The following is a 21,078-nucleotide window of genomic DNA, read 5'->3' as shown; positions in this document are numbered from 1 at the left end:
AATGGTGTTTTCGGCACATTGCTGAAAGGAAAATATTGCCGAAAATGGTGCCACCCATTGCGGGGGTGTCATCCTGGCGCACCCCAGTCCTTCCATCCTTCCTCTCCTCCCTCCCACAGAGCAGCTATCTCTGTGGGTCAAGGAGCTGAATTATACGGGCTGCAGTAACAATGTCCCGCCTCCTGTGACAGACGGCACACTGATCCAATGGTGGGACATTGAATCAGTGTGACATGATCACAGGAGGCAGGACATTGTTACCGCAATACGGGCAATTCAAACACATTTCCATGACACACAGAGATCACCACTCCGATCTGGGCACCGGCAGGCTGCATAACAATCACTGGTGAGGCTGCATACACAGACACTGGCAGGCTGCATGCCGGGTACTGGTGACGCTTCATCCACAGACACTGGCAGGCTGCATGCTGGGCACTGGTGAGGCTGCATCCACAGACACTGGCAGGCTGCATGACGAGCACAGGCAGGCTGCATGACGGGCACTGGTGAAGCTGCTCGACAGGCACACCAGGCTGCATCTGACGGGCACAGGCTGCATTGATCTCTTGTATCACGTCTGCCGTCTCTGGCCATCTCCTGTATCACGTCTGCCGTCTCTGGCCATCTCCTGTATCACATCTGCCGTCTCCTGTATCACGTCTGCCGTCTCTGGCCATCTCCTGTATCACGTCTGCCGTCTCTGGCCATCTCCTGTATCACTTCTGCCGTCTCTGGCCATCTCCTGTATCACGTCTGCCGTCTCTGGCCATCTCCTGTATCACGTCTGCCGTCTCTGGCCATCTCCTGTATCACGTCTGCCGTCTCTGGCCATCTCCTGTCTCTGGCCATCTCCTGTATTACGTCTGCCGTCTCTAGCCATCTCCTGTATCATGTCTGCAGTCTCTGACCATCTCCAGTATCATGTCTGCTAGAGGTGCACCGAATGGAAATTTTGCTAATACTATTAGCAGTGTGTTTAAATTTAAGTTTATGTAAGGGATTGCAGACATGATACAAGAAATGGTTAGAGACTACGGACATGATATTAGAGATGGTCAGAGACTGCAGACTGCATTTTTATTGAGCTTTTCTCGCACTAAAGGTGACAGTAATGGCCAACAATAAATTCATATTAAGTTAAATTGAAGAAATAAATTAAAAAGTCAAATATAATTGTATATAAAAATATAAATTTTTTTTTAAAAACTGTAATTTTCTGTATTAGTTTCCGATTTCTGCCTAGTGCATCCATTTTCGGCACCAAAATTTCCTTTAGGTGCACCCTAATTTAATCCATTTTGGAATAAGGCTGTAACATAATATGTGGAAAAAGTGAAGTGCTGGGAATACTTTCCGGATGCACTGTACACTTAAGGGCCCCTTTTACACTGGGGTGGGGGCGGCGTCGGTGGTAAAGCGCTGTTATTGTAAGTGACGCTTTACCGTCGGTATTCAGCCGCTAGCTGGGCGGTTTTACTCCCCACTAGCGGCCAAGAAAGTGTTAAAAACCACCGCAAAGGGCCTCCGCAGAGGCGCTTTGCCGGCGGTATAGCCGCGCTGTCCCACTGATTTCAATGGGCAGGAGCGGTGAAGAAGCGGTGTATACTCCACTCCTTCACCGAAGATGCTGCTAGCAGGACTTTTTTTCCCATTCTGCTAGCGCACTGCTCCAGTGTGAAAGCCCTCGGGGCTTTCACACTGGAGAGACAGCAGCGGATGTTTCGGGTCGGTTTGCAGGTGCTATTATTAGCGCAATAGCGCCTGCAAACCGCACCAGTGTGAAAGGGCCCTAAGGGGGGCTCTACGCCCAGGTTCATCCTTACCAGGTTTTTCAGTTTCCTCATCCCCTCTTCTCTGCAGTGATGAGATACGGCCTACTGACACATACATAGGGACCCTAGCTGGGAACAGTGGTCTAACCAGAAATGGGTGCCAGCAGGGACTACCCTAGGGTACGTACACGTCCATGCCGCAGAATCCCCTAGGGGGTCCAATCTTCACCCATCACAGCAAGCAATGCTACAAGGTCATTCAGGTATTCATCTCCCCAGCTGGGGATCACTGCCCTGGACCTGGTCCATAAGGCAAAACATTGTGCAGGGTCCAATGCCGACCACCAATGTTACAGGCCATTCATACGTGTCCAGGGCAGGTTCTGGGTACCATTCCTCTGAGCAAAAAAAAGCCACAGTAAAATGGATCTAGAAAAATCTAGTCTTCTAATTCTAGATGAAACTGTTGAGAAGATGGCTACGCTTTCATGCAGAGACTGCACAGGCATAACAATTGCAAAAGACACTAGCAAAAAATGGAAGCTTTGTTTAACAGGAAGTAGTTATGCCTAGGAGAGGATTTCCTGTCTTTTTTGCCACTGTCCAATGACCTGAAGGGGCAGCATAACCATATCATAATGGAGATGAAAGTACCCTATGTCCTGGGATGTACGATCAAGAAAATAACATGTATCTAAAAGCATCGAAAATTGAATGCCTAGATACATGCAAATAAATGTCTGAAACAGTATGCACAGCTATCCCTTACCTGCTGTTTGTGGTCTAGATGCTGGTGGAACGGTTTTCTGGCGACCACGACCAAGCAGCTCAGTGTCAGTGGATGGTCCTGGTTGCTCAATGCTAGGCAAAGGTTTTAGTTCCTGGGTGCAAAAACATTCAACCAATGCTATTTTACATGATGTAGTAATAAGAAAAACATCAATAAATACAATCTTTTCCTTTTAAAATAACAATCACTAAACACTTAAAAAATATTTTTTCTTCTCATTGTAGTGATTCCAAAGGTATACAAAGTAAATATTCTATAGAAAATATGGCTGGTATGGTATATAGGACCTGAATAATTTATAATAGGGGATTCTTACACACAATGACATGACAGCCTGCAAAACTTTGCAGTGAAAACTGATAACGTCTGAAATCATAACACTGGTACAGTACAACTTCCACCTTATCATTCACTCAAATGAATACTTTTCTTTTTACTATTATTTTGCGTAATTTTTAATTACCATTACAGTAAATTCATAGTCCTAATTAAATAACATGAATATGTTGGCAGCAAGTTCTGCTTATTTGCATCTCCCCCCTCTAACATTTGGCACTTTTTGGGAGGGAGGGAGCAGGTACCCGGCTTTGACAGGTACTCGCTCTCACTTCAGGAGAGCTGATTACCTTTGGATTCCACTGCCAGCCAACACCATAGCAAAAACAAAGTGTCCAGAAATCAGGCACAGTCAGAGAGGCTTGCTTCCATGCCAACACCCTTCCACAGCAGTGAAAGAAATTATATGCCTCCAAACAATAGTGAGGAGTGGTGAGCTGCCCTGTCAGAGAAGCCCAAGACCAAGACTGAAGTTGGATTTCTTGGTCCAAGGACAGGACAATTTCTACCACACAGTATAACTGAGTTTAATGAGAAGACCATCAAGCCCAGGACTTTCATGTAATTTCACTGGGATGACTCGTGTCAGATACAGAGTTGCCAAAGCTAAGTCCACAAAAACGTTACCCGGGGAGGCAAAACTCTATCCTGCATAATAAATGTGAGAGGCAGAATTTCTCCACCAATCAAGTCCCCAGCACCAATACGGTGTCCATCACTTTATCCCAGCTTGGACAGCTGGCATTCTTCACAAGGAGTTGTATGAAATCGAGATGAAGGATTTCCACAGCTCCAGAGCTGGACTTTTGAGTTACCGGACTAGACAAAGGGAAAACTGGGCGGAGCTGTTTCTAGGACAAGTCCCGCATACTCTAGGTGAAAAGTCAGATCCAACACCAATATCTTTAGGCTTTTCATTTACTTTCAATAATGGTAAACAGGACAAATAGAGAGTGGGAATCTCCCTAATGGGGGCACAGACAGCAATAAAAACCTAATGGGTATTCTAATCCCTCTCCACTATCCAAAACGAAAAAAAAAAGTTTTGTCTTTAGTTATACATTATATAATATAATAAATATTAAAATGTACCTACAGTATTTAACCACTTAAGAACCAAGCCTCTTTCTAAGATTTGTTGTTTAAGTTAAAAAAAGTTTTTTTCTAGAAAATTACTTAGAACCCCCAAAACATATACATTTTTTTTTCCTAACACCCTAGAGAATAAACTAGGGGTCTCGTTGCAATACTTTGTCACACCGTATTTGCGCAGCGGTCTTACAAGTGCACTTTTTTTGGAAAAAAATTGGATTTTTATAACTGCTTACCTGTAAAATCCTTTTCTTTGAAGTACATCACGGGACACAGAGCCATAGTAATTACTATGTGGGTTATAGGCCACCTTCAGGTGATGGACACTGGCACGCCCTAAGACAAAAGTGCACTCCCTATATAACCCCTCCCACTACTGGGATTACCTCAGTTTTGTAGCAAAGCAATACACGTGTATACCAAAGAAGGGAGGGATCTCTGTGTCCCGTGATGTACTTCAAAGAAAAGGATTTTACAGGTAAGCCGTTATAAAAATCGTATTTTCTTATCGTACATCACGGGACACAGAGCCATAGTAGTTACTATGTGGGTTTTCCCATAGCAATGCCAACTGAAGGGAGACATCAAAAGTAGGGCACCAAGAGACAAGAGGACTTATACTGCAGCCCGCAGTACTCTGCGCCCAAAGGCGATATCCTCATGACCTTTTGCATCTACTTGATAGAATCTGGTAAATGTATGGATTGAAGACCAAGTTGCGACCTTGCAGATCTGAGTCATGGAGGTTGGTGATGCACTGCCCAAGAAGCACTAACAGCCCTGGTGGAGTGCCCTTTAATATGAAAATGTGGAATTTTCCTCTTTTAAACCATAAGCTTGAACAATCACTTGCCAAATCCATTTAGAGATAGTAGATTTCGACGCTGCCTGTCCTCTTTTAGGACCATCTGGCAACACAAACAAAACATCCGTTTTATGAATCTGAGCGGTCACTTTCAAATAGACCTTGGCCGCTCTCACCACATCAAAAGAATGTAGTGACCTCTCTTCCACAGAATGAGGTTCTGGAAAAAATGAAGGCAGAACAATATCCTGGTTTAAATGAAAACCTGACACTACCTTCGGTAGGAATTTAGGATGAGGCCGCAATACAACCTTATCCTTATGAATAATCAAATATGGCTCTTTACAAGAAAGAGCAGCCAACTCTGATACTCTTCTTGCAAAAGAAATGGCAACCAAGAAAATTATTTTCCTCGTCAAGAGGACTAAGGGAATATCTCTTATTGGCTCAAAAGGCCGTTTTTGTAATGCTGACAGGACTAAATTTAAGTCCCAAGGGTTCAGGGGTGACCTAACTGGAGGATTAATCCGTGTTAGCCCCTGAATAAAGTTACGAACCAGAGAGTGAGAAGCAAGTGGTCGTTGAAAAAACACTGATAAGGCCAACACCTGGCCTTTGATAGTACTCAGGGCCAGCTTAATTTCTAATCCCATCTGTAGGGATTCAAGGATCCTACCTACGACATATTTCCTGGGGTGCCAACCCCTGGATTCACACCAGGAGACATATGCCTTCCAGACTCTATAGTATATGACTCTGGAGGCCGGCTTCCTAGAATTAAACAAAGTAGAAACTACTGAAGCTGACAGCCCACGGTCTTTCAGAATGTGGGTCTCAATAGCCAAACCGTTAAATTTAGCATTTGTAAGGTAGGATGGAATACCGGACCTTGCGAGAGAAGGTCTGGCCACAGTGGTAGGATCCAAGGGTCCCCTACCGCCATCTTTATGATCTCGGCAAACCAAGATCTCCTGGGCCACGCTGGGGCCACAAGAATCACCTCCTTCCCTTCTTGCTTGATCCTGCGAAGAAGGCACTGAAGCAGCAGAACAGGAGGGAACGCAAAGATCAGTGAAAACTGATCCCATGGAAAAACCAAGGCATCTGTTCCGTATGCCAATGGATCCCTTGTCCTTGACACAAAGTTGTCGATCTTGTTGTTGAACCTGGACGCAAACAGATCCATGTCCGGAACTCCCCATCTTTGACATATTGACAGAAAGATGGGGTGAAGGACCATTCTCCCGGAAACAATTGTCCTCAGCCTCTTCCTGGTCCTTTGAGAGAAATTCGTCATCTCTCACCCCTTGTTCCTCAGTTCAGGGGAGGATGCCATCTTTTTTGAGATGGTTCTAGTTCTAGGCTGCTGTGTGACTATAGTCCTTCAAGAGCCCTTTTTTGAGGTGTTTTTAACCCCCCTACCGACCATAGTCCGATGCACAAAGCAGAGCTACTACCAGAAGGAATGCATCCACTGCTTGAGCAATAGTCCAGCTCTGCTGCTATTAATGCTCAGCCTGATGCAGTAGTAAATGTGTCAAAAGGAATGCCTGTTCCCAAAAAGATATCTCTCTTCAAATTAGGATGTATATCGGCGTGCGGCAGTCCGGAAGTGGTTAATGTGAAACTTGTGCTTGCATTTTCCTGCACAGATGCTCAATTCTGGGTCGAATTTGGGATAAGCAGTGCACATGGGAGAGGCAGCAAGGCAGGGTAGAGGAGTCAGGAGGGCACACTACATGGGGGGGGGGGGGGCAACAGGGCACATTACATGAGAGAAGGGCACATTACATGAGGGCAGGGCACATTTATGTGGGGATGGGGCACATTATGTGGGAGGAGAGCAATTTACCTGGGAGCAGGGCACATTTACATAGGGGCACATTGCATGGGATTAGGGCACACAGCAGGCACATTACATAGGATCAGGGCACACAGCAGGGCAGCAGTCTTCTTCATATGCAGAACTAAACAGGGAGGTGGCTGTGATTGTGCTGGCTGTGGAGTGCTGTTTGTAGCCAGCCCCTCCTTTCCTCCCAGCCATCCCAGGTAATGTCATAAACAAGCACCTGAGATGGATAGAAGGGGAGGAGGGGCCCGTAGTGAATAGCGCTCCACTGCCAGCACAATCACAGCCACTTGACTACATAGCCCTGCCTGTGTCAGCAGTGGGGATGCGATCTACTCGTTAGCTCACTGCAATTGATGGTCAGATAGCGGCATAACCCCTGGTTGAGCAACCCTGACCTAGATGACAACACTAGGCGCACAAGACAGACGAAATGGTAGGGTCACATACTGGAATAACAGAACCCACATAAAAGCAAGGTCTGCATAGATGTACAAGAAAAAAGGGAATATGCAAGCATGCAGAGGCTAGAAAACCTCCATGATGCAAGACTATGACAGACCAAGGGGAGTTCCGGAGAAAACTTAGTCACAAATCTAGGGCTGAAACAACTAATCAATTAATCTACAACTAATCGATTATGAAATTAATTGATTACTATTTTCATCATCGATTAATCGGGCAGCCAATTAGTTGGCCTGCATACAGAATGCATTATTTGTTTACATATCAGGTATTACAGTGCAGCACACATACAGCTCAGTACACCGTCCAAACATGCAAATGCCTGAGAACTTGAGAATGTGTGCGAAGCAATGCCTCATGTGACATGTAGTCCTGGGCAGGAAGTGAGTAGTTGTAATGGCAGAAGTTTTCTTTACCTTACCATTGGGGCACTAAACTATACTTTGCAGCTTGCTATTGGGACACTCTGAAGGCAGGAGAAGCCAGAAGTGTCGGTGAGGGACCCCAGAACAGGAGAATCCAGGCTACTCTGTGCAAAACCATCACACAGAGCAGGTAAGTATAACTAAAGTATTAACCACTTGCTTACCGGGCACTTAAACCCCCCTCCTATCCAGACCAATTTTCAGCTTTCGGCGCTGACGCACTTTGAATGACAATTGCGCGGTCATACAACACTGTACCCAAATGAAATTTTTATCATTTTTTCACCACAAATAGAGCTTTCTTTTGGTGGTATTTGATCACCTCTGCGGTTTTTACTTTTTATTAAAAAAATGTAAAAAACTGAATTTTTTTTTAAAAAAAAGTTTATTTTTTTATATTTTGTTTTAAAAAATTTTAAACGGGTAATTTTTTTCCTTCATTGATGTACGCTGATGAGGCGGCAGTGATGGGCACTGATAGGCGGCAGTGATGGGCAATGATGGGTGGCAGTGATGGGCAGCACTGGCAGGTGGCACTGATTGGCACTACAGGTGGGCATTGATAGGTGGTACTTGTGGGCACTGATAGGTGGTACTTGTGGGCACTGTTAGGTGGCACTGTGGGCACTGTTAGGTGGCACTGTGGGCACTATTAGGTGGCACTTTTATTGGGCACTGATGAGGCAGATGTGCCTCTTCCACTTGGGGACCGATGTCCCTCACATCCGATCCGGTGATCGGCTTTTTTTTCTACTCGCGCTGTCAGCGTGAGTAAAAAAAAAAACGATTACCGATCTTTTGTTTACATCATGTGATCAGCTGTCATTGGCTGACAGCTGATCACATGGTAAGGGGCCGGGACCGGCCCCTTACACAGATCGGTGATCAGCCGAGTCTCAGTGACTCGGTGATCACAACGCGCCCGGCGCGCGCCCTGCAGGGCGCGCGCAGGGAGCGTGCACAGGGGAGGACGTCATATGACGTCCTCCCGGGAATGTAGGTCCGCGCTGTAGCCGTCATTCGGCTATAGCGCGGATGCCAAGCGGTTAACTAAAAAAAAAAAAAAAACAAGACTTTAAAGACTAGAAAATGAGAAAATCAGCATCTGAATCCAGAGAAGGTGGAGGCTGATAGACTGGAGGTAATAGGGATTACAATTACATTTAACCATTTCAGCCCCGGACCATTATGCTGCCTAAGGACCAGAGGACTTTTTCCAATTTGGCACTGCGTCGCTTTAACTGCTAATTGCGCGGTCATGCAATGCTGTACCCAAACAAAATTTGCGTTCTTTTGTTCCCACAAATAGAGCTTTCTTTTGATGGTATTTGATCTCCTCTGCCGTTTTTATTTTTTGCGCTATGAACGGAAAAAGACCGAAAATTTTGGAAAAAAATGATATTTTCTACTGTTTGTTATAAAAAAATCCAATAAACTCAATTTTAGTCATACATTTAGGCCAAAATGTATTCGGCCACATGTCTTTGGTAAAAAAAAAAGTCAATAAGCGTATATTTATTGGTTTGCGCAAAAGTTATAGCGTCTACAAACTAGGGTACATTTTCTGGAATTTACACAGCTTTTAGTTTATGACTGCCTATGTCATTTCTTGAGGTGCTAAAATGGCAGGGCAGTACAAAACCCCCCCAATGACCCCATTTTGGAAAGTAGACACCCCAAGGAAATTGCTGAGAGGCATGTTGAACCCATTGAATATTTATTTTTTTTTGTCCCAAGTGATTGAATAATGACAAAAAAAAAATATTTACAAAAAGTTGTCACTAAATGATATATTGCTCACACAGGCCATGGGCCTATGTGGAATTGCACCCCAAAATACATTCAGCTGCTTCTCCTGAGTACGGGGATACCACATGTGTGGGACTTTCTGGGAGCCTAGCCACGTACGGGGCCCCAAAAACCAATCACCGCCTTCAGGATTTCTAAGGGCGTAAATTTTTGATTTCACTCTTCACTACCTATCACAGTTTTGAAGGCTATAAAATGCCCAGATGGCACAAAACCCCCCCAAATGACCCCATTTTGGAAAGTAGACACCCCAAGCTATTTGCTGAGAGGCATGTTGAGTCCATGCAATATTTTATATTTTGACACAAGTTGCGGGAAAGTGACAATTTTTTTTTTTTTTTTTTGCACAAAGTTGTCACTAAATGATATATTGCTCACACAGGCCATGGGCATATGTGGAATTGCACCCCAAAATACATTTAGCTGCTTCTCCTGAGTATGGGGATACCACATGTGTGGGACTTTTTGGGAGCCTAGCCGCGTACGGGGCCCTGAAAACCAATCTCTGCCTTCAGGATTTCTAAGGATGCAAATTTTTGATTTCACTCTTCACTGCCTATCACAGTTTCGGAGGCCATGGAATGCCCAGGTGGCACAAAACCCCCTAAATGACCCAATTTTGGAAAGTAGACACCCCAAGCTATTTGCTGAGAGGCATGGTGAGTATTTTGCAGCTCTCATTTGTTTTTGAAAATGAAGAAAGACAAGAAAAAACTTTTTTTTTTTCTTTTTTCAATTTTCAAAACTTTGTGACAAAAAGTGAGGTCTGCAAAATACTCACTATACCTCTCAGGAAATAGCTTGGGGTGTCTACTTTCCAAAATGGGGTCATTTGGGGGGGTTTTGTGCCACCTGGGCATTCCATGGCCTCCTAAACTGTGATAGGCAGTGAAGAGTAAAATCAAAAATTTACGCCCTTAGAAAGCCTGAAGGCTGTGCTTGGTTTTTGGGGTCCGGTACGCGGCTGGGCTCCCAAAAAGTCTCACACATGTGGTATCCCCGTACTCAGGAGAAGCAATAGAATGTATTTTGGGGTGTAATTTCACATATTCCCGTGGCATGTTTGAGCAATATATCATTTAGTGACAACTTTGTGCAAAAAAAAAAAAAAATTTGTCTCTTTCCCGCAACTTGTGTCACAATATAAAATATTCCATGGACTCGACATGACTCTTAGCAAATAGCTTGGGGTGTCTACTTTCCAAAATGGGGTCATTTGGGGGGGGGGGTTTTGAACTGTCCTGGCATTTTATGCACAACATTTAGAAGCTTATGTCACACATCACCCACTCTTCTAACCACTTGAAGACAAAGCCCTTTCTGACACTTTTTGTTTACATGAAAAAATAATTTTTTTTGCAAGAAAATTACTTTGAATCCCAAACATTATATATTTTTTTAATGCAAATGCCCTACAGATTAAAATGGTGGGTGTTTCATTTTTTTTTTTTTTTCACACAGTATTTGCGCGATTTTTCAAATGCATTTTTTGGGGAAAAACACACTTTTTTTCAATTTTAATGCACTAAAACACACTATACTGCTCAAATGTTTGATGAAATAAAAAAGATGATCTTAGGCCGAGTACATGGATACCAAACATGACATGCTTTAAAATTGCGCACAAACGTGCAGTGGTTGACAAACTAAATACCGTTTTAAAAGCCTTTAAAAGCCTTTACAGGTTACCACTTTAGATTTACAGAGGAGGTCTACTGCTAAAATTACTGCCCTCAATCTGACGTTCGCGGTGACACCTCACATGCATGATGCAATTGGTGTTTGACACCAGACCGACGCTTGGGGGGGGCAGGGGTGCTTTTTTTTTTTTTTTTTTTTCTTTATTATTGTTTGGCTTTTTTATCTTATTTTTAAACTGTTCCTTTCATTTTTTTTTTTTTTTTTTTAATCATTTTTATTGTTATCTCAGGGAATGTAAATATCCCCTATGATCGCAATAGGTAGTGACAGGTACTCATTTTTGAAAAAATTGGGGTCTATTAGACCCTAGATCTCTCCTCTGCCCTCAAAGCATCTGACCACACCAAGATCGGTGTGATAAAATGCTTTCCCAATTTCCCAATGGCGCTGTTTACATCCGGCGAAATCTAAGTCATGAAATGCTCGTAAGCTTCCAGTTTCTTAGGCCATAGAGATGTTTGGAGCCACTCTGGTCTCTGATCAGCTCTATGGTCAGCTGGCTGAATCACCGGCTGCATTCTCAGGTTCCCTGTTGAGACAGGAGAGCCAGAGAAAAACACGGAAGACGGTGGGGGGGGGGGGGGGCATTCCCTCCCACTGCTTGTAAAAGCAGTCTAGAGGCTATTTAGCTGGCTGAAAAGAATGATACCAAGATGATACCTAAACCTGCAGGCATCATTCTAGTATAACCACTCAAAGTCGTGAATGGCGTACCTGTAGACAAAAAAATGGTTAACAATAAAACACAGTAAACGGTAAAGTATAAAAAATTGCATACCTGAAAAGCAAACATGATAAAACATAATAACAATAAAACATTGCAGAATAGAATACAGTAAAAAAGAGCAGAATAGAGAGAGAATAGAGAGAGAGAACAATAAAACGACTATTTTTTTTTACTTTCTATATTTTATTTTTTTTTTACACTTTTTTTTGTAACTAACTTTTATAACTGTAACCGGTTCCAGGTTCGGGTCTCTCAAAATGTGATGGCATCTTGGGAGACCCTGTGAAAGTGTGCCTAGTTTGTGCAATGCTGTACCCTACGCTAATACTCAACTAGTGAATGGTAGCGTTCAAAACATTCACCAATGCAAAGACCAGGATTGTCAGGACAGGAGGGACAATAATAGCGGGTGTCACGCCTATATCCGCGCTTGCTGCAGACACATCTTTTTTGGGGGGTTCGCTGGGTAGGGGTACTCGGGAGGACATAAAGAAAATGGCTCTCATGCAGCCGAGTGCATTTGGTTGGGGATGTGAATGGGGGAAGTACAGGCGCTGCAGAAGTGGTGGGTTCCCAATTAGGATTGGCGAATGCAGCAGGAAGGGCACTATGGGCACGACAGGCCTGTGTTCGTCTTCTTCTTGGTGGCAGCGGGACACTACTTGAGCTTGCCACCTCGCCAGCTTGAACTGCACTTATGGGACTCGCCACATCACCAAGTGTTACTGCAGTGCTGGTTTGACTACGACCGGGGTGTACTAGGCCGCTGGTGCTTGCCAGTTCACCAAAACGCTACCAAAAAAACTGTTAGCGTTCGCAGGGATCAGGCCTGACTCTGCGAACGCTGCAGTTATGTGTTTAGTGTTTTGTAAGTGACAGTGATCGATCGATACTGCACTTGGGTGGGCTGGGCGGAGGGGCAAAACGCAGGTGCTAGCAGGTATCTGGGCTGATCCCGCGAACACTGCGTTTTTGGGAACCCTAAACTGCTGGGCACACTAGTATAGATCTGATCGGATCAGATATTGATCCGTTCAGATACTATACCACTAAGGGAGGCGTATGCTGCGTGCGTGGGTGTCAGCGGTACTGGCGCTAATCTGACGCTGCCTGGGGCGACACATATCACCGCCGGGCGATCAGGGGGCTAAACCTTTATTCGGTAATAAACGGCGGATGCCCTGATACTATAAAAAATAAACGAACTCACCAGCGTCACCCATAACAGTTATACGGTGATCAGTGGTGAAAGGGTTAACTATGGGGCAATCAAGGGGTTAAAACATTAGATAGTATATGGGGGTCCCTGTCGCTATTAAACGCTGACGGTGAACCTAAGTATTTACCTCCCTAACTATCGTCACCAGTGACACTAATACAGCGATCAGAAAAATGATCGCTTAGCGCCACTGGTGACGGGGGGGTGATCAAGGGGTTAAAACTTTATTAGGGGGGGTAAGGGGGGTATCCTAGACCTAAAGGGGGCTAACAGTAACTGTCTTACCACACTGTCACAACCTGACACCATGCAGTAATCAGAAAAAAAAAAAATAAAAAAAAAAAAACTGCTTGGTGTCAGTTTAACGGGGGGGGGGGGGTGATTAGGGGGTGATCGGGGGGGGGGGATCGGGGGTAAAGGGGGGTGTTTTGTGTGCCTGGCATGTTCTACTGTGTGTGTGTAGTGTTACACTCACATTGCAGTCTTCTCTCCTCGGCGCCGGAACGGAAACTGCCGAGCCGAGGAGAGATGACATCATTTCCTTTGCTGCTGTTTAGCATACAGCAGAGGAATGATTTGATTGGCTGGCGGCGATCGCAAGGGGGGGGGCATGAACGGATGGTCTCCCCCTCATCTATGATCGCCGCTGGTCAAAAACGGACCGCCTCGGGCACCCTTTGGGGTCAATAGGACCCCCCGCCCGCGGGAGGCAGATCACGTATATGTACGTGATTCTGCCTGCCCGTCCCACCTTGCCGACTTACATCGGCGTGAGGCGGTCCTTAAGTGGTTAAAGTAAATTTTTACCAGTATTGTGCATTATATTTAAAATGAGCATAGCCATGAAAAAAAAAAAAGTCTCAGCTTTTAATACTACTTTAATATAAAAGATTTATATCACCCTTCCACCCTTTATATAGCTTTATGTCCAACTCCTAGTTAAAATGCCCATATATCCTACTTCTGGGTGTATATATATATATATATATATATATATATATATATATATATATATATATATATATATATATATATATATATGATACATGATTCAATATATATTATTACTTTCACTATTCCACAGTAAAAAAATGAACCCCTTATACTAGCGATTATTTGTTCTATTTTGTACTATAAAGGGCTAATTTTAGTTTTTTTAACCCCATTATGGCAGGTGATACAAAAAAAAAAAAGCATGCTGCCGCTACTAAGCGTCTTGGGCCTGGTTCACACGTATGTATTTTTTTGGCGCTTTTTGCAGAAACACACTACAGTTCATTTAACATGGTTTCCACATTTCACATCACATATATCTTTTTTCAGCTGCTGCGTATTTGGCAAACGTGATTTTGCTGCAAATATTCATACAAAAAATCTTTGTACATTCACTAAGAGCCCTTGCACACTGGGGCGGTTTGCAGGCGCTATTGCGCTAATAATAGCGCCTGCAAACCGCCCCAAAAGTGCCGCTGCTTTCATTCCAGTGTGAAAGCCCCGAGGGCTTGCACACTGGAGCGATGCGCTGGCAGGACGGTAAAAAAAGTCCTGCCAGCAGCATCTTCGGAGCGGTGAAGGAGCGGTGTGTATACCGCTCCCTTACCGCTCCTGCCCATTGAAATCAATGGGACGGCGCGGCTATACCGCCGGCAAAGCGCCTCTGCAGAGGCGCTTTGCGGTGGTATTTAACCCTTTCTCAGCCGCTAGCGGGGGGTAAAACCACCCCGCTAGCGGCCGCATACCGACGGTAAAACGCCGCTAATAATAGCGGAGTTTTACCGCCGACGCCGCCCCCCGCCCCAGTGTGCAAGGGCTCTAAATGAAAGAATGTTGTTTGAAATTTTCACTTGCTTTTGACATTCTGTTTTAAAACTAATGTAATTTCTGAACGAAAACCACATACACTGTCTGAAAATTCCTCTGACGAAGAAGTTTTCTATTATTTCTACATTTTCCCGTCACTATGGTTGAAAACGAATGTCGATTTGACCCCACTAACAATTAAGAAATCGAACGAACATTCTTAAAATTACTTTTTTTTAAAGGAGGACATTGTTTTTGTATCGCAAGCATATAATATATTACAGTTCTGTTTGAAAATCTTTTACTTTTTTTTTCCTTTAAATAAAAAAATTTGATCCGAGTCTGATGATATCTACCAGATTCAACCGCTAATAGTATATAATAGGGCTGCGGAAATTAACGATTAATTCCTCGATTAATCGTTAATTTTTTTGATCGATCAAAATTTTTTTGATTGGTAGGCTGCCTGCCCTGGGGCCGCTTTGGGCCAAGATGTGGCTGCAGCGCTCCGCTCCCTCCTCCACTATATGTCATGCACAGTCTGCGGGCATCTCCCGCTGTGTGTCTCCCGCTGTGTATCTCCGAGCTGAGTGTGAAAACTTTGGCCGCGCTGTGAGAAAAGTCCCACCCTCCTCCTAGATCAGCTCGTGTGATAGACGCAGTGTTCTGTCTATCACACAAGCTGATCTAGGAGGAAGGTGGGACTTTTCTCACAGCGTGGCTAAAGTTTTCACACTCAGCTCCGAGACACACATCGGGAGATGCCCGCAGACTGTGTAATCCAGGTACAGGCACTGACTACAGTGAGGCTGTGATTATGGGCACGGTGAGACTGCATTATAGGCACGGTGAGACTGCATTATGGGCACAGTGAGGCTGCCATTACGGCGAGGCTGCAATTATGGGAACAGCAAGACAGCATTATGGGCATGGTGAGACAGCATTATGGGCACGGCGAGGCTGCGATTATAGGCACGGCGAGGCTGCGATTATGGGCACGGTGAGGCTGCGATTATGGGCACGGTGAGGCTGCGATTATGGGCACGGTGAGGCTGCGATTATGGGCACGGTAAGGCTGCGATTATGGGCACGGTGAGGCTGCGATTATGGGGCACGGTAAGGCTGAGATTATGGGCACGGTGAGGCTGAGTTTATGACGTGTGACGTCCTAGCCATGCCCCGGCTATGTCCGGCTTCGGCCGTTGCCATAACAGTGCTAAATCAGCTAAAAGTAGTTGGATCTGTATGTGCGTTGTAATTAATCGATATTAGTCGATCAATTAAAAAAAAATCAATTAATCGAACATGAAAATTTTAATCAGTAACAGCCCTTATATATAGTATATCTCTTCTGTCTGTTATTCTCAGAGTAGATTAGAGATTTTGCTCCCTAACCATAGTTATTTATATTTACCACTTCATATAGATAGTAAAGAATAAATTGCCTTTTTTTTTAAACTTTACATATTAACTAAATTATACACCACACTTTTTTTAAGGTTATTAACCACTTAAGCCCCAGAAGGATTTACCCCCTAATGACCAGGCCATGTTTTGCGTTACAGCACTGCGAAGCTTTAACTGACGTTGTACCCACAAATAGAGCTTTCTTTTGATGGTATTTGATAGGGATCGACCAATATCCTTTTTTTCGGTGCCGATACGATACCGATATTTCAGCTACCTCTCCTGTCGATTTTTTTTGCCCATGTTTTGTACATTTTAAAAAAAAAACATATTTTACACTGTCATTTTACATTTCTTTTTTATCACTGTTATTGCTGTCACAAGGAATGTAAACATCCCTTGTGACAGTAATAGGCACATGAGAGGTACTCTTTATCAACTTGCCGCCCCCGCCCACCGTCAAATGACGTCTGGCTCTTATTCCGGGTGAACGTCATATGACGGCTTGTTGCTAGAACACGGCGCGACCCGATCTGTGTAAAGAGCCACGGCTGCAGCTCTTTAACCATGTGATCGGCTGTGTCCAATCACAGCCGGTCACATGTAAACACGGAGATGCCGGTAATCGGTGCTCCTTGCCTCACACTGACAAAGTGTGAGGAGAGGAGAGCCGATCAGCGGCATCTCCTCACAGGGAACAGTTAGGTATGTAATCAGGGCACTGATTAACAGTGCTCAGATTACAGTTAATCATCAATGCTCATCACTGTTGCCCATCAATTCCCACCAGTGCTGCCTATCTGTGCCCACCAGTGCCACCTATCTGTGCCCAGTGCCACCCATCTGTGCCGCCTATCAGTGCCACATCAGTGCCACCTATCACTGCCCATAAGTGCGGCATATTCGTGCCTCATCAGTGCCACCTAATCAGTGCCGCTTCATCAGTGCCACCTCATCAGTGCAGCCTATCAGTGCCCATCAGTGCTGCCTCATCAGCGCCCATCAGTGAATGAGAAAAATTACTTATTTACAAAATTTACTGACAGAAACTAAGAAAAACTTTTTTTGTTTTTTTTTTTGTTTTTTGTTTTTTAGCAAAAAATAAAAAACCCAGGAGTGATTAACCACTTCAATACAGGGCACTTTCGCACCTTCCTGCCCAGCTCTGCAAAGCTGCATGGGATCTGCTAGGCTGTACCCTACTGCATGATTCAGGGATTCAGGGCTGTCAGCTTTAGTATCAAGTATGCCACAAAAAAGGATCAATGTGGACAGTAGGGGTGTTGAAATTAATAGTTGAATCGATGCATCGGGATTCGACCGTCCACGATGCGGCATCAATGCTATAGCTTTAAGACATCGATTATTGAGGATGACGTCATCCTCGTGCTGTGCCGCCGCGCCATGCCCTGGCTCAGAGTGGACCCGAAAGCAGCATTTTCTCCTGCCTCCTGCTGACGTCATCCCCGTGTCACGAGGAGAGGTTCAGAGAGAGGAGACAGAGCGACACCGACGACACATGTCCGACCTCCTCTGAGTCCCGGTCCCCCCAGAGCTTTCCTCCCAGTGGGCCGTCACCCGACTCACACACAGGACTGGGAGAGACCCGAGGCTGCGCTGATTTCTGTCCTAGTGTCCTGTTCTCACAGGCAGCAGCAGGAGAGGAGACCCGTTCCAGCAGTGAGTGGCTGAGTGCCAGTCAGACACCGTGCCACTGCAGTGTTCAGCTTTTTTAATACTGACAGAGTTTGTAGACAACGTTGTCACCACACCCCCCCTCACAATTACATGGCATGCTAATGCTACACTAGTAAAAATGGCAGAAGGAGACCGAAAAGAACGAGAGATAAAAAATGCACCTAGCTTTTTAAAAGCACGAGATGGACAAGTCATACGCTGTGTGTAAAGCCTGTCACACAAAAATTAAATATCTAGGGAATACTACTAATATGAGAAACCACGCTAGCCGTTTTCACTCAGAGATGCTAACACCTGCCACCACCACCAGTGCCAAGGAAATAGACCCAGCTCAGCCAAGAATTGATGCGATATACTCTCAACTTTGCCACCCAACTCTGAAATGGGGAAGAGAATAACAAAAGCTGTGGCAGCTTTCATAGCTAAGGACCTGCGCCCTTACTCTGTTGTGGACAACACTGGGTTTCGCCACCTGTTGAAGGTGATAGAGTCGCGTTACAAGATCCCGTCACAAAGTCACTTTAGAGAAAACATTATACCTGCACTCTACCACGAAACCAAAGCTCAGATAATTGCGTCAATGAGCCAAGCAAGTCGAGTTGCAATAGCATGTGATTCATGGCCTTCAGTCATGACGGAGTCTTATGTTACAATAACAGCACATTACGTTAGTAAGGACTGGCAGATCTTGTCGCATGCGCTGCATACGAGAGGCATTTACGAGTCTCACACGGGTGCTCATCTGGCAGAGCTACTGTCTCATGTTGTAGAAGAATGGCAGCTATACGATAAATCTGTAGTGCTTGTGGTTGACAACGTGTCAAACATGATAGTTGCAGCTCAAGTTGGGACATTCCCCCCATGTGAAATGCTTTGCCCATACACTGAATCTTGCATCCCAGCGAGCGCTGAAAGTTGCTACACTCTTGGCAGAGTGCGACGAATAGAGGTCGACCGATATGGGTTTTTCTCTGACCGATGCCGAAGCCGATATTTAGAAATCGCGGTGGCCGATGGGCGATATAAGATGCCGATTTTTTTGGGCCGATATATTAGGCCGATTTTTTTTTTTCTTTTTTTTTTTTCCCTTCATCTCATAAAATCTAACAGTTAGACCCCTTTCACACTGGGGCGTTTTTCAGGCGCTTTTGGGCTAAAAATAGCGCCTGTAAAGTGCCTGTAAAACGGCTCCCCTGCAGTCTGTGTGAAAGCTCGAGTGCTTTCACACTGAGGCAATGCGCTGGCAGGATGTTAAAAAAAAGTCCTGCAAGCGGCATCTTTGGAGCGATGTATACCGCTCCTCCACCACTCATTGCCCATTGAAATGAATGCGCACCGCTGCCGAAGCGCCTGCAAAGCGTTTCGGCAGCAGCGCTTCAGGGGCCCATTTAACCCCTTCCTCAGCCGCTAGCTGGGTCATAAGCGCCCCACTAGCAGCCGAATAGCGCCGCTAAAGTGACGGTAAAGCGCCGCTAAAACTAACAGCGTTTTACCATCAACGCATGCCCGCTCCAGTGTGAAAGCAGCCTTAAGTAATACAGAAAATTTTTTATATTTAAACATTTATTAAACAAAACAAACCTCCAATCCAACGATATCTTAAATATTAAATGCACAAAAACAGGTAATCAAAACTTTTGGACGAAAAAAAATGGGCTAACTTTACTGCTTTTTTTTTTTTTTTTTTATTTCATTAGTGTATTTTTTTTTTTTAAATTGCATTTGAAAGACCGCTGCGCAAATACCGTGTCACATAAAATATTGCAACAACCGCTATTTTATTCCCTAGGGTCTCTGCTAAAAAATATATATATATATAATGTTTGGGGGTTCTAAGTGATTTTCTAGCAGAAAATACAGGATTTTTACTTGTAAGCAACAAGTGTCAGAAAAGATTTAGTCTTTAAATGGTTAAACTGAGAACTCCTACGGAGTTCAGCTCATTGATAAAAGAACCTGAAAAGATACAATGTTTCTTCTTATCAGACTTGGCAGGCTGCCCAGAGGAGGAGAGAATCCTCTCCACAGATAACTTTCAGGCAACTTGCATTGACTTCTATTACAGAAGTCATTTGCAAGTCCCCCTGAAGTTATAATCGGCTTTTTTATTAGCACAATCGGCCAATGACGATTAAGTAAAAAAAGCCAAATATCGGCCGGCCGATATATCGGTCGACCTCTAGCGTCGAATATCCACATTCTTTCACCGCAGCACTAGAGCAAGCCACCGTCTAAAAGAGAAACAGAAATGTCTTGGCCTGAAGAATAATAAGCTGATAACTAATGTGCCAACAAGATGAACAGCGCATATGACATGGTCGAGAGGTTCTTAGAACAACCTGCAGTCTGTGCCACTTTGCTGTCTCCAGAAATCAGAAAAGGAGAGTCCGATCTCTGCACTCTCAACGAAACAAATGTGTCAAATGCAGAGGATGCTGTGAGTGCATTAAAGCCAATGAAGGATGCAAACATGCTGATGTCAGAAGAGCGCAATCCAACAGTTTCTCTCATTACCCCTCTAAATGCACAACTCCTCCAGAGCATGACAGACACCATGGGAGACACACCCATGATCCATGAGATCAAGAATGCCATTAGAACAGATCTCCAAAAGATGTACAGCAGTGAGGAAGAGAATATCCTTCATACAGCCTCTGCACTGGATCCTCGCTTTAACCACTTCAGCCCCGGAAGGATTTACCCCCTTCCTGACCAGAGCACTTTTTACAATTTGGCACTGCGTCGATTTAACTGCTAATTGCGCGGTCATGCAATGCTGTACCCAAACAAAATTTGCGTCCTTTTCTTCCCACAAATAGAGCTTTCTTTTGATGGTATTTGATCACCTCTGACGTTTTTATTTTTTGCACTATACACGGAAAAAGACCGAAAATTTTGAAAAAAAAATATTTTCTACTTTTTGTTCTAAAAAAAAATCCAATAAACTCAATTTTAGTCATACATTTAGGCCAAAATGTATTCGGCCACATGTCTTTGGTAAAAAAAATGTCAATAAGTGTATATTGGTTTGCGCAAAAGTTATAGCGCCTACAAACTAGGGTACATTTTCTGGAATTTACACAGCCTTTAATTTATGACGTTTCTTGAGGTGCTAAAATGGCAGGGCAGTACAAAACCCCCACAAATGACCCCATTTTGGAAAGTAGACACCCCAAGGAA

At 44.4% G+C, this 21,078-nt stretch overlaps 1 protein-coding gene across 1 annotated transcript in view; it reads right to left on the bottom strand.

The window, feature by feature from the left end:
• PIWIL1 (piwi like RNA-mediated gene silencing 1) overlaps positions 1–21,078 on the bottom strand; it is a 766,743-nt gene that overhangs the window by 629,868 nt on the left and 115,797 nt on the right. The window contains exon 4 of the mRNA XM_073597707.1: positions 2,545–2,734. Within this exon, the coding sequence (XP_073453808.1) occupies positions 2,545–2,734 (190 nt within the window). The remainder of the gene's footprint in view (positions 1–2,544; positions 2,735–21,078) is intronic.

This window comes from Aquarana catesbeiana, linkage group LG01 (genome assembly GCF_042186555.1).
Source record: "Aquarana catesbeiana isolate 2022-GZ linkage group LG01, ASM4218655v1, whole genome shotgun sequence".
Taxonomy (NCBI): domain Eukaryota; kingdom Metazoa; phylum Chordata; class Amphibia; order Anura; family Ranidae; genus Aquarana; species Aquarana catesbeiana.
The sequence above is the reverse complement of the archived record's forward strand: the minus strand, read 5'-3'. Positions and strand labels throughout refer to the sequence as shown.